Source organism: Pinus tabuliformis, chromosome 4_2, assembly GCF_031772625.1.
Source record: "Pinus tabuliformis cultivar Carrire ecotype Pingquan chromosome 4_2, CPIR1, whole genome shotgun sequence".
Taxonomy (NCBI): Eukaryota; Viridiplantae; Streptophyta; class Pinopsida; order Pinales; family Pinaceae; genus Pinus; species Pinus tabuliformis.
The window spans coordinates 753,837,803-753,852,180 of record NC_142304.1 but is presented as its reverse complement, the minus strand read 5'-3'; the positions used below and the strand labels follow the sequence as shown (position 1 = coordinate 753,852,180).

Genomic DNA, 14,378 nt, shown 5'->3' with positions numbered 1-14,378 from the left:
AAATTGAGGAATTCAGGAGGTAATCTCTCTAGATAGTCAACAATATAAGGAATTCGAATTCAGGAGGTGTCAACAATATAATGAATTCAGGAGGTAAACTCTGTAGATAGTCAACCATATAAAATGTTCCAGCGAGCAGATTTAGCAGACATGTCAGAACTAGAGAATCGAAACCATTCCTCTTGCCACTCAACCTACAGACGCTCTCCATTATAACTTGTCCAATAGCTGTAAGGTCAAAATCACGTGTAGAAATAGCAAACCTGTTTTACCTATTCAATTCAAGTCTGACTTTTGACGAATTCGACTCGGGACGCTTACACTGCATCTTGATAACGACGTGTCCACGTTTCTACTTCTGGCAATGCATGGATCTGAGGAAGGTTGATGTATTTTCACGAAGTCTTCTGTTTGGACATCATCCTATAAATACAGAGCGTTTGTTGAAGGTGGTACTGCTTATAATCAAAGCTTCTTTACCCATCCCCAGTGGCACGGATTTCTGTAAGTTAGCGACAAAGCATTAGCATGTTTCTTCTCTACGCTAACTAGAAACTTCTTTTTCATGTGGAATTTCCTATAGGCTCTATAATTATTATTTACTGACTATCTAATAGTTTCTTCATATACAAATCAAGATAGTGCAGCTTTTATGCGTACTGAAACGGCAATGGCGAAGACCGATCAGTACTCGGCCCTTCTTGCTCTGCTACTTTGTGCTGGTTTGGCAGCGGGTGTTAATGGGGCTCTTGAAGTGGGTTTCTACGATCACAGTTGTCCAAAAGCGGAATCCACTGTGTTCGAGGTTGTGAGACATGCATTCCTGAAGAGTCGAGAAGTAGCTCCTGGACTCATAAGAATGCATTTCCATGATTGTTTCGTCAAGGTAGGCTTCAATATTCCATCATTAAATTTTGATAAACATATCAACATTCATGAAATGCAAGTTTTCACGGACCTTAATAATGCTTTGGGCTATTTCTAGACGTTTCTCACTCAATAGGACAAAATCAACATATTTTCCTCTGCATCTCTATTCCTATCTATCTAGATATATGTGCCTCTGGTAATCGTTATCCATTATCACCATCTACTCCTAATCTGTAACTCATGAGTCCAATTCTAACGAAATTATAAGTTATAGTGTGTTTGAATGTTGAAATCATGACTGCTTTCAGGGATGCGATGGGTCTGTTCTCATAGACTCCACTGCCAACAACACGGCGGAGAAAGATAGCCCTGTTAACAATCCGAGCCTTCACGGATATGACGTGATTGACAAAGCGAAATCGAGATTAGAGGCCATCTGCCCAAACACTGTTTCTTGTGCAGATATCCTAGCATTTGCTGCCAGAGATAGCACAAAGCTGGTAAGCATATCACAAATTATAAAAAGTATCAAAAGTATTTTAATTTTCTGTCCTCAAATGTTTCAAATAACGTTATAAAAGAATACAAATGTCTCTGTAGTTACCATTGTACGGACATCGTTCGAATATAAGTCTATTTACCCTTTATATGATACTGAAGCAAGCGACAATGTGTATTCTAATTTACCTCAAGAACATATTTAATTAGCGAAACAATGTTGAACAAAAATTAATTCTTTTATAATTGATTGCAGGCATCGCCACATAAACATACTCTGAGCTGGGATGTTCCTGCTGGACGAAGGGATGGAATTATTTCACTGGCTTCAGAAGTCGCCACAAATATACCTGCCCCTACCTTCAATGTCAGCCAGTTGACACAGAGGTTTGCATCCAAAGGTCTATCCCAGAAGGACATGGTTATACTCTCAGGTGCATACAATTTTTTGTGAATGTATTGATGTAGGTATATTTATGGTTGTGAAGTAAGATCTTGCATTGCAATAAGATCTGATACACTAGAGTAACCGTATATCATATCAGGGATTGAGATTTCAATGGTTAGTAGAAATATTGTAATTTGTATGTTCATCGCTGTAATTTGTAATGTTCATCCATGAGTGGGTGTATTGATGCAGGAGCACACTCAATTGGTGTCTCTCATTGCACTTCATTCGTGAGCAGGCTCTACAACTTCAGCACCACTATTCCGACGGACCCATCTCTTGATCCTATGCTTGCTGACATACTGAAGAAGGAGTGTCCTCAGGGAAGCCCCAGCAACAACATCACGACCGTGTTCATGGATACTTATACGCCTGAAACTATCGATAATCTCTACTACAAGGGCCTTCTAAAGAAACATGGTGTGTTTACCTCCGATGCAACGCTGCTCACAGATCGAAACACCGCAACCGTAGTCAAAGCAAGCGCTGGGCGGCGTCACTTGCGCACGTGGCAAGAAAGGTTTGCCACTGCCATGGTCAATATGGGAATGATCATCGAATTGACAGGCAACGAGGGAGAAATTCGTCGGAAGTGCAGTGTCATCAATAGCTCATAGGCTGAGCAAGACGTGGCCCCCAGATGGATGCTAGTTGATTGGAATGGGATTTAATCCTCGTCTTCTACGAATTCAATTCATGTGCTTTATTTTGTGTGCCTTCCTCCCTTCTAATAATAATGTAATAGGAAGAATAATAATAATAATAACATCGTCTTCATAACGTATTTGTCTTCATCTATCCTGAGGATGAGGATGAGGATAATGAGATATCAAGTGAAACGATTGTTATTCATGTACTATGTATCGGTTTTGGTTAATAATAATTAAAATGTCAACGATTAGTTAATCATATATTTGTTAATCATATATTTGTTGTTTTCCCAACTATGAATTTTCATGTATGCAATATATTTTTAAATACAAATTATTTTTAATAAATAATTATATTAGATATCATTTTTGGATTCAACTGCGTTAAGTAAGTCATTCAAACGTATGACCATAATTATATTTTAAAAAATTTATAAAAATAATTTAAATTTATTTTAATTTTAATTTATTAGTTATTAATTATTTAGAGATATAGTTAAAGAGATATTCTAAAATAAGGAATTTTTTCATTATTTATGATATATATTTAATTAAAATAAATTTACACTAATTTTATAAGTGTGGGAGGGGTATAAGTTAATTTCATGTTTAGTATGAAAGGAATTATAAATCCTTTTAATATAAAAAGTATCATTGAACAATATTAGATATACCTTAATACAAACACAACACCAAGATATCACTATCATATATGTAAAGTTTCTCTTTGCATAAAAGCATATAAATTTGATGGAACATTCCATGCACTTAAAAATCATTAGTTTTGTTAGACAAGAATTAAAGAACTATTATCCATTTTGGCATTGTAGCAATAATCTATTTCAATAAATAAAGGCATAGTTCAAGTAGGATGACATGGATTTTACTATATTTTAATAATAGAAAGCTAATGTTTGGGATGCTCCTAACCTCTATAGTAAGAGGATGCCCTTTAGAAATGTGATGTTTAATTTCCATTCCAATTTCACATAAAGTATCATTCTTTTGTATCTGTGCGAGAAAAAGTCATGGTTTTTATCAACCATACATACAAACAAAGCGTGATGCATATAAAAGCTTTTATTTTCACTATATTCTTATAAGTTTCTTGAACTTACAGGGTCATATCGAAAGCACCCAAAATGTCAATGTTGCATTGTCACTCAAAGCAATCTTTAGCACTAAAAATTCCGCGCTATTGATCTATCACATATAAAACAATAGTGTCTACATGAAGATATGGGTATTGATTGTTTTAATGTATTCATCCTGTCTCACTTTTGTTTAATGACTTTATAACAACGTGAGTCAATTCAATTTATTATGTAAATTTGTATTATACCTTCGTTTCTATTTATCATGTATGTTTATTAAATAATTTTGTAACATAATTATACTAAATCTATTTTAGGAAATAGTTGTACCAAAAATTTTGTAGTATAAAATTTCTCTAGAGAATTTATTAGTTCAATATTAAATCATTATCTCAAAACATTTATCAAAAATTATTGTTTAAATATAGACAAATTCTTGTATTTCCTATAAATTGACTGTATTAAAATATATGCTTTTGAATGTTTGACACTTGAAATTATCTACACTAGTCTTTGTGAAAAAATTGTCATCTTAATATGACAAGAAAAATAATTAGTTTATTTTAGTCGTAAGTGTGTGAGATGAAAAAATCCATTATTTATTAATTCTTTAGATAGATAAAGTAATGGCTACTACTAATTTTGTATTTTTCAATGAGCTATAAATGATTTACTACCTATAGCATGGTATTTTTCTTGAAATATAAAGTATTGGATATTTGAAGTTACTTTGGATTCCTCTTCATTTAATTTGTGGTATTTTGTTAGCTTGGATTACTGAAGATGAAATGCCTTTATAAACTTTTTTCCATTTTTTAATTTGTAATATATCATATATCGCCTTCTTAAAAAGGGAATTAGATAATAAAAACATCTACTCTTATACTCAAGAGGTCTTACTATATTTTACTCCTATGACTTTGACTTTTCTTTTATAGAAATAAAGTAAGAAGTGGTTGTAAAATCTGTATGCGTCAATTTTTTCCATGGTTATCTACATGCATCGTACATTGTCTCAATTACGAGCAGAATATTTCTTGTGTTTTGAAGGAAAGAATGGATGGCTTTTATTACATGGTTTTATTTTTTAGCATTTTTATGGTGTATGGTGGTTTGGACTATAGTATTGTAATTCTCGTCAAAGAATTATGGTTATTTTTTAATCTAGGGTAAATGGATGGCCATTACTACATATAGGACTAAATAGAGATGATATAGTCCAAAGGTATGGCCCATATTATCACAAAGGCCCAGAAATACGTCATTTTTTTTGTTTTAGTGCCTATGTTCATCACAAATCCGTTTATGAGTCATAATTGCGAGGTATGATTAAGTCGTCACAATTGTGATGACAGAAGTTGTTTGTTGCAATTGTGACACACTATGTTTGGTGTCGCAAGATTTCATCTAATCTAAAATTATAATTTCAAAAAAATACTTTACTAAATCACATTGAGAACAAATTAGAAAACAAAAAAAAAAACTCAAAATCCAAAATAAATAGATATTTAAAGTTCAAAATTGGATATGCAATACTTGGCATTGTGGTTGGATGCCACGACATCCACTCCACGTGATGATGACATCATTTGAGGAGTTTTTTTACCACCAACAACTTGGATTGTAACTCTATATCTAATGGTGAGGGGTGATTAGGTTTAATTAAAACTATGAAATTTGATTGGCAACCACATTTCGTTTTTAAAATTTATTTACATGGAAAGGATGCCACACTGCAATTCTGCGATATGTCTCAGCCCTTTTGAGGCCTTATATTTTTGTTTGCATATGTAGATACTATTGGTAGACACGATTGTGAGCAGAGGTTTTCATCTTTGCTTCCATAGTAGAGGTAAATCACTTGCATCTTACGAATATGGTTGCTTAAATACAGTGTTTCAGTTTTTTTCTTTTCCTTACCTATTCGTTTCAATTTATAGTTCTCCTTACTCATTGTTTTTCCATTATTGCACAGAGGTGCTCATAAATTCGTGTGTGGGTTTTTCTACGTGATTCATCTTGAATTATAATCCCAGTGTCTGGATATTTAAGCTACCAAGGTGCGGTGATTTCCTAATTACCTTGACATATTCTTATGTTCATTAGCAAATTTACTCTACAGGTCTTGTTTTGACTTAAGCCTCGTCCTTGGGTTGCATAGAATAAGAGAAGGCTATTGTGGTTCCTTCCTTTCTTACGTAGTGACTATAGACCTTGCTAATTAATTGTTCTTTCTTCCTTATGGTTATTGTGGTGACACCCTTATTTAAGCTTCTCGTCATATGGGATTTATCAAGTCTTCTTCCCTTCATCTTCTAAATCTCATTATTTGATTTTTGTTCACTTTTTCATATTGCGGAAGAGATCAACATTGTAATGTTTTAGTGACACGAATTTTCTCTATTCTTCCACAACAACAACTCTCAATAGAGATGGCAAATTCGATGCACTTTTCTTTCTATGTTTTTGCTTTGATATTGTTGAGATCAGCCTTTATGGTAGTGCCCACACCCACACCTTCCCCCAAAGTAGTAGCACCCAAGTCATCGTCAATTCAATCCTTGACAGCACCATCAACAATATCTCCTCCTCTTGCAATAGCCCCAGATCTTTCTTCTCCCATATTTCCTCCTCCTAAAGTCACTACCCCATCAAACCCAACTTCATCTCCCACAGATCCAACTCTAGGATCTAGCCACTTTTCTTGTAATTCCCTACATGATCGTATCATGCTCATCTTGATTGGTGTTTAATTGACATGAAAATATTGACTTATAAATATTAACTAATATTTGTATATACCTAAACCTATGAATCTATAGTTTTATTTTATCGATATGACGTTTATTATTTTTTATTATTTAATTCTCAAGGTGTCTTCTCAAATTTACTTTTGGATAAGACATGGTCTTCTCTAATTTATTTCTAAATTAAATATCTATATTTCAATTCCCAAGGTGTCTTCCCAATTTTACTTTTGGATAAGATATGGTCTTCTCCAATTTATTTATAAATTAAATATCCATATTTCAATTCCCATGGTATCTTCTCAATTTTACTTCTGGATAAGATATGGTCTTCTCTAATTTATTTCTAATTCAAATATCAATATTTCAATTCCCAAGGTTTTCTCAAATCTATTTTGGGATAAGATAGGGAAAGGAAAGTCAAGGTCATTAAATTAAAAGGATTGGGGGTAGTCATGGCATTAATGGTAAGTCTTTGAGGTGGATGAGAGGAAGAGACATAAAGGGAATGAGGATGAGAGGAGAAGGGGGAGACTCTTGTTCTTTACTTTGGCATTAGAGGATTTTATTTTGAGAGGAGAAATGTGGAGAAGGAGAAGGGGGAATGGAGAGAAAAATGAGAGAACACAAACTTGGATCTATTAGAGAGTGTTGGTTTTAACTTAGACACAATGCAATTGGTAGGACTTGGGCTTGGAGGGCTAGGGAACCTGTGGAGGTTCCCCGGGCTAGGAAATTATTCCTAGTTGGTTGGGAAGTAAATTCAGTTGGGTAGCCGAGTAGGAGAATTTCAATAGAGTCAAAAGGATACCAACCAAGTCACTAGAACAAAAATTCTTCCATTGTTGTTTCATTTATGTAAATCGTTGCAAATTAATTTTCTTTCATGATTAATATGTTTTAAATCGAATTTCAGTTGTATGTTATTATCAAGTAAATCTAGAGTTATAAACATGCTATTTTCTTCTTATTATAATTAAATTAAAGGATAAATTTGGTTTAGTTAGAAGACTTAGGTTAGATCCCCACATGGCTCATGGCTTAGCGACAACTTCACCAAATAGTGCTAACAACACAATTGTCCCTACCACTAGTTTGGAGAATATGACTATCTATGGAGCTACCTTAATTGCAGGAGGTATCTTCTTCTATGATGTATCTAATACTCTTTTCATCGACGTTGATTGGATTAGATTAGATTAGATGATATTATTGTTTCTCTCCTTAGTATTTTTTTCTTTGATTTCACTCTCGAACTATCAGGACAAAGTGAAAGGGAACCATAATCATTGGATATTCGTTATTGTATAATTACTTCATTTTGTAGGTAAAATAAGTATGATTTATTTACTCGTGGTGTAAATTCTATTGATGGATTTTATTTGAAACTTGAAATTTTGACCCATAATTGTGGATATATTGCATTTTAGACAATTGGTCAATCAAATCAAATATTTTAGTAACACATGATTGAATGACACTAGAACAATTAATGTGAGGTATTTATGATTTGCATAGTATGAAATGAACATTATATTCTTAATATTACATGAATATGATTACAAGTCTAAAGTTATCACCTATATCATAGCTAGTGAAAATAAATGTCATTTGGATATATATATATATATATATATATATATATATATATATATATATATATATATATATATATCATATCTGGATTCTGTAATTATCTAAGAAGCAAATATATCTTTGCACATCTTTGTTGCACATCTGGTTCTTTGTATTTATGGTATCAGAGCCATCTGGTTCTTTGTCCAAGAGCTGTTTTAAATTGTCTGGTTCTTCCATTAAGTAGTATTTGTCTGAGCTACTGTCCACGAGTCTAAGTTTGCGATAAGGCGCTGGTAGAGAGCTGTGAAGGTGAAGGACTGCCGTGTTTGCTTTCCTGGTGCACAAAAGCTTTGATTCTCCTCTGTTCAGGTGCTTACTCATACTTTCTTTCAATGGCTGGTTATATGAATGAGTTTTCTCTTCAGAAGCCCGAAGACAGAAAGATAGCTCATAAGAATCGATGGTCTTTTATGAATAAGTTTTTAAATAAAACCAGAAATGAAGACGTTCTCTATGATGAAAAAGTATTAGTACAAGAATTTGAACCACAGCCTAACTGGACATTGCCAGAGATTGATATTGATAAGCTTTATAAAATGCCTGTTTTCCAGTTTCGAGCTCTCAGTTATTTAGATTTACATCTGTGAATATTCCTATTTCCACTGGCCAGTCTGTATATCAAATCCCACTAATACAGTCAGAAAATATCAAATGGGGTTTAGAAAATGGTTCTAGATATATCCATATCGGTATCATACAATTTGGAATTAATCCTCTAGTCCGTCCTGGTATAAATACTTCATGCTTGACATGTGTCCTTGATACAAGAATGAATAACTTCGACGACGCTTTATTGGGAGGATTCCAAAGTCCCCTCAATAATGGCCCTGTTTGGTCATCAGTTATCCCTAGGTATCAAGTTTCATTGACAGACCCTTATATCAATGAATTATTGAATGCTTATATTCAGTTTTATGGTTTTAATGTTGCCCCACAGTCACAGATTGCTCAGCTCCATGCTTCTATATGCTTGAGATTTGTCTCCACCTCCATGCCTCCTCTGAATCCAAAGTTAGCTGGTAGAGCTTTAAAAGAAGGTGTTATTGTTGGCCCTGGTAACACTGCTCCCCTACAAATTGGTTTTGCAGAATGTACTCTTCCAGATGAATGGAATAGTACTTATATTCCACTTTCACAGAAATATCCTCAACTGCAAACCTCTAAAGTTCCTTCGAAATTGTCTCTCGTCCATCATCCTGACGGATCCTCTGGTCTTAAATTTACCACTCCTTCACTTACTAGATCTATGTCATCCTTCCCTAGATCTACAATCTTGGGTGGTAGGAATCCACATATACCCCCTGTTCCCAGAAGTTTATCATCAAGACATTCTTCTCCAAGAGAGGATCATAGAAAATCCACCTCTCATAAACCTGATGATTGTCAGTTCTGTGTTCCATCTTCATCTTCTACATTCCAGACTGATGAATCCCTTAGCTCTGAAGTCTTTATACCTGATATCAAAAGTTTCTCGCTTCCTAGAGCTCAGTCAGAAGTTACTGCAAAAATACCATAAAGATATTTAGAATCTGGAAATTCTAGAAGGACATTTAGCAATGGAACGAAGAAAGCAGATTTCCAATGGTTATCTATGAGAGCAACTTCTGATCCAGATTAGAATGAAAATGAAAAGCTGCATAATTATACAAACTACCAAATAGTTTGTATGCTTCAGAATATTGATGATATAGCCCGAGATGTTTTAGAAATTAAAGAGCACATCAAAAAGATGCATACTGGTTATATTGAGACATTGGGAATCCAAGATGCACACACACAAAAGTTAAATAATATTCAGTCAAACATGGGTATCATCTCCAAGTCTTTGGAACATCTTACAAATGCACTCCCCACTCCTGCTTCTCCACCTCATTATAGAGAAGTAGATGTCTTAAGTTCAAAGCTGAAATTCTCCTCCAATTCTGATGAATCAAAGCAAATCTTTTTTAAAGGGATAGAGAATATAGATAGAGCCAGACTTGAGAAGATCAAGAAAGGAATCAATCTAGCTAGAGAAAAGACAGAGTTGATGAAGAATAGACTAGACGATCTTCCTTCTGTTGAAAGTCTAAGACTACCAAAGAACTATGTCAGCCTTAGTTCTTTGATGAAACAAAATGGCCAACCATCTGCTCCTTCAATAATGGCCATGTCAGGAGTAACCGGTGAGCAAACACAAGGTGAATCAAGTTCTAAAAGAGATAGAAGTGATTCATTTTTCCATTCCAACAAAGGGAAAAGAGGTGCCGGTGATACCAATGCACATGAAGCATCAGCATCCAGCCCGTTCAACAGATATACTGAAAATCTGCAATCTGTACCTATAAGGCTAGACAATCCTACTTCGAGAGGATATGGAAATTCATTGTTAGTAAATATTGATTGCCTTGATTATAATGAAGTAATTGCTGTTTTGCATAATGTCCATGCTTGGGAATTACAGAGGAAAGCTGAAGCCAAAGTGTCATGGTCTGATGTAGTTACTCAGATTGTATGGTCTTTTACTGGCATACTAAAGCAATGGTGGGAAAGGCTTGCAGAGGAAGAGAAAGATCAAATAGTTGAACATAGTACTGATCCATTAAGAGCACTGTTTGAAGCTTTAAAACATGAATTTGTTGGATTAGTCCCTGAAGATTCAGCCCATCATTCACAGCTATTTCTCTCCCAGAATTTATGCGACATTGATTACTTGCAAGAGTATTTTTGTGTTATGCAAAAACTTCTGTGTCAAGCTAGTGATCCACATAATGTTGCCTATCTGAGATATTACATCCAGTCTATGCCTGGTAAAATTCCTGATCTAATTAACCAGTACATAGCAGATCATAAAGTAAATTTGGAAGGACAATCATTTGCAGCTATTCACCAATTGATTGTCACAATATTGCAGAAAGAATGTGCAGAAAGCAAAGCCAAAAAGAATTTTTCAAAACAGATGCACTTTAGCACAAAGCTTTGCAATAATTTCAAAGAAACCTATAATTTTGGTTGTCACAAGAAAAATGAAAGAAAGGTTTCTAAAAAGGCAAAGTTTGATAACTCTTGCTCCTGCAAGGCTGATAAATACTTTCCTAAAAAGAAAAAATACTTTCCTTCCAAAAGATCATTTAAAGGACGAAGGGTAGTATTTAGGAAAAGATCAAAACCTTCTAAAAAAGGTGTGTGTTTTATTTGTGGTAAAGAAGGTCATTATGCTAACGCTTGCAGAGAAAGAAAAGATAAAAAGCAGATGAAGATAATGAATATCTTTTCTACAATACATGATCCACAAGATTGGGATCTCATATCCCACTCTGATGGAGAATATTTTGAAGTTTCAAGTTCTTCTTCAGAATCTTCAGATAGTGAAATTCCTGAAATCAGGAAATTAACAATTGATTCAGAATCATCTGATTCTGATGAAACATTCATTCCTGATATTAAAATGTTCAGTTTGAATTCCTCAGGAGAGATACAAGCAAAGATTGCAGCAGTCAAAGCTGATCTAGCACAGTTAGATCCAGTTCAGTTTACGGCAAGAAGAAGATTGACTGAAAAACTTGAGAATCTTGAGAAACAACTGCCATCCAAAAAGAAAGAAAGATTTTCAGAGGAAGAAAGAGATGATGATGACTTCATCGAGAAAGAGTTCGATTCAATGTTCAGACCTTTGCAGATTTCAGTATCTCCAGGTATGAATCAAATTGATGCTCTTAAAAAGAAGATCACAGATTTGGAATCTTCAATTCATCATACAAGGTCAGAAATGATACAGTTGTCTTCCAAACTTCAAATACTTATTTCTGATTATGATGATTGTAATTCCAAATTAACTAGCCTATTGATGAAAAATGTGCCAGTTATTGAAGAGATAACCCCAAACAAAAATGTTGAACTTTTTAATGTTATGGGCATCGGAGATAGAGTAGTTATTCCAATAAGAATTAAAGTCTCTAGCATTAAACCGTATACTTTGGATGCTCAAATAGATTCTGGTGCTATGAGTAGCTTCTGCAAATATAAAGCCATTCCTCATTATTATTGGCAGCCTACTAAACTCCAATTCAGGGCTATCACTGGTGATTTAATGGAAATAAGTCACATAGCTCCTGGATTTCCTATTTTCTTGAATGATGTCCAGGTTTTTGTCACTTTGTATAGTTTTGATACTGGTGCTGATGTTCTGTTAGGACAAGATTTTCTGAAGAAATATTTGCCAGTCACTTTTCGACAAGATTATGTTATATTCTCCACCACTGCTGGTCCTATCACAGTCCCTGCTTCTAGTGACTACAAAATTAATGTGCAGCCTGAAGATCACGATCCTCTCCAGTATAGTCTGCAAGATCTGACCAAGATTAATAAGATCGTAAAAAATGCAGAGTTACATGGTCCCAAAACTTTGCAACAAATTTCTGATAAACTTCGTGCAGATTGTACTTCCAGTAGGCCAAATGCCTTTTGGGCAAGAGAAAAGTATTTTGTTGCACTACCTTACCGAGAAGGATATATTCCTAGGCCACAAAAAGCCAGTGCAAATCATATGAGTCCAAAAGAGCAAGAATTATGCAAAGCAGAAATTGAACAATTGTTAGAACAAAAGCTTATCGAATCCTGCAAGAGCCCTTGGGCCTGCCCGGCTTTTTATGTCAATAAGCATAGTGAACAGAAAAGAGGCAAGAAACGGCCTGTGATTAATTATAAGGCTTTGAATGATGCTCTTCTTCCTATTCGATATCCTCTGCCTAACAAAGAATTGTTACTTGCTAAGATTGCTAATGCTAATGTGTTTAGCAAGTTTGATCTTAAAAGTGGATTTTGGCAGATTGGTATTATTCCTGATGACAGGTATAAAAGAGCCTTCACTGTTCCTCATGGCCAATATCAATGGACTGTGATGCCCTTTGGTTTGAAAAATGCTCCATCTGAAGTCCAAAAAAGGATGGAAGACATTTTTGGTGGGGTAGAGTACATTATTGTATATATTGATGATTTTCTTGTATTTAGCAGAGATGTAAATATGCACAAGATCCATTTAGAACAATTCTACCAACTTGTATATAAGCATGGATTAGTACTTTCAGATTCAGAAGAGAAGTTTCAGATTGGAAAAGTCAAGATTGATTACTTGGGTTTACACATAGAAAAAGGACATGTAGAACTTCAGCCACATGTGCTAACCCATCTATTAAAATTTCCTGATATAATTGCCGATGTAAAGACCCTGCAGAGATTTCTTGGATGTCTGAATTATATAAGAAAATTTTATGCTAAACAATCAGAGGATACAAATATACTGCAGAACAGACTAAAGAAGAAAGGTGTCAGTTGGACAGATGAAATGACAACAGTAGTAATTAGTATTAAGAGTAAGATTAATGATTTGCCAAAACTCAAGCTTCCTGATACTAATCTTCCTTTTATACTTGAAACAGATGCTTCTTATCACACTTGGGCTGCAGTTTTGGTACAAAAGCATGGAAGAAAAGAATTGGTTTGTGCATATTCCTCAGGATCTTTTGATGATACAGAGAAAACGTATCCTTCTTCTCATAAAGAAATACTTGCAATAAAGAGAAGAATAAAGAGATTTCACTTGTTCTTGAAAAGTGTTAAATTTATTGTCAGAACAGATCTAAAGCATATGAAACAGATGTTGGCAAACAAAAGATTGTTAGAACAAGGGAGTACCAGAGTACTAAGATGGGCACTTTGGCTAGAAGGTTTTGATTTTGATATTGTTTACAAATCTGGTGCAGAAAATTATCTTGCTGACATGCTTACCAGAGAAGGTGCTCAAGAAACCAAGGAGATCAAGATGTTTAGACCACTTAATCAGCACGAAGCTTCTACAAGTCAGTCCAGTCATGTCGAGTCTAAAAGAGTTAAGAATGTTACAGTCTGTAGTAATTGTCATTATGAGTTTTGTCTAGAATGCCTATCAAAACAGGTCCGAGTCTTGCCATTATGCTTAAGACAAATCATTTTGCAAAAATGGTTTGATTCTGAGGAGTCTAGATGGTCATATACAAAAGAGTTGCCATATAGGATCAGGCCATGGCGTGTTTATTATGCATTGTCTAGGGAACCAGATCCTGTTTATTTTGGGTGTATTCAAAATACTGACTGGACATGGTCAGACTACTTTTCTATTCACCAAAGAGCTAGGATACATGGTTCGGTTAAGGTCATATTTTATGCTAACGCTATAGATCCCTCTAACAATTGGTGGAGCCCATGGTTTAAGCTATTCATGTTTAGATATTTGCCTAGAGCTAAAAGCATTTTTGATAGGACTTTTGCTGAGTTTGTCAGAATCTTCCATTGGGAAATGCATGTAGCTGTCCAGAATGATTACGTCTTAGAATTCGAATTCATCCACAAAAACACAATTGTCATTCCTAATGAAGAAGATGAGTCCTTTAAGCTTTCTGTCAGATTCAGAGGATTG

At 34.6% G+C, this 14,378-nt stretch overlaps 1 protein-coding gene across 1 annotated transcript; it reads left to right on the top strand.

Annotated features, from left to right (window-relative positions):
* Nucleotides 1-432: 432 nt before the first annotated feature.
* Nucleotides 433-2,698, top strand: LOC149171791 (peroxidase 5-like). Its single transcript, XM_089427601.1, has 5 exons — nt 433-504; nt 639-886; nt 1,179-1,370; nt 1,625-1,802; nt 2,009-2,698. Exons 2-5 carry the CDS (start codon nt 653-655, stop codon nt 2,431-2,433), a joined length of 1,029 nt encoding a protein of 342 aa, XP_089283727.1. The 5' UTR covers nt 433-504; nt 639-652; the 3' UTR covers nt 2,434-2,698.
* Nucleotides 2,699-14,378: the final 11,680 nt, after the last annotated feature.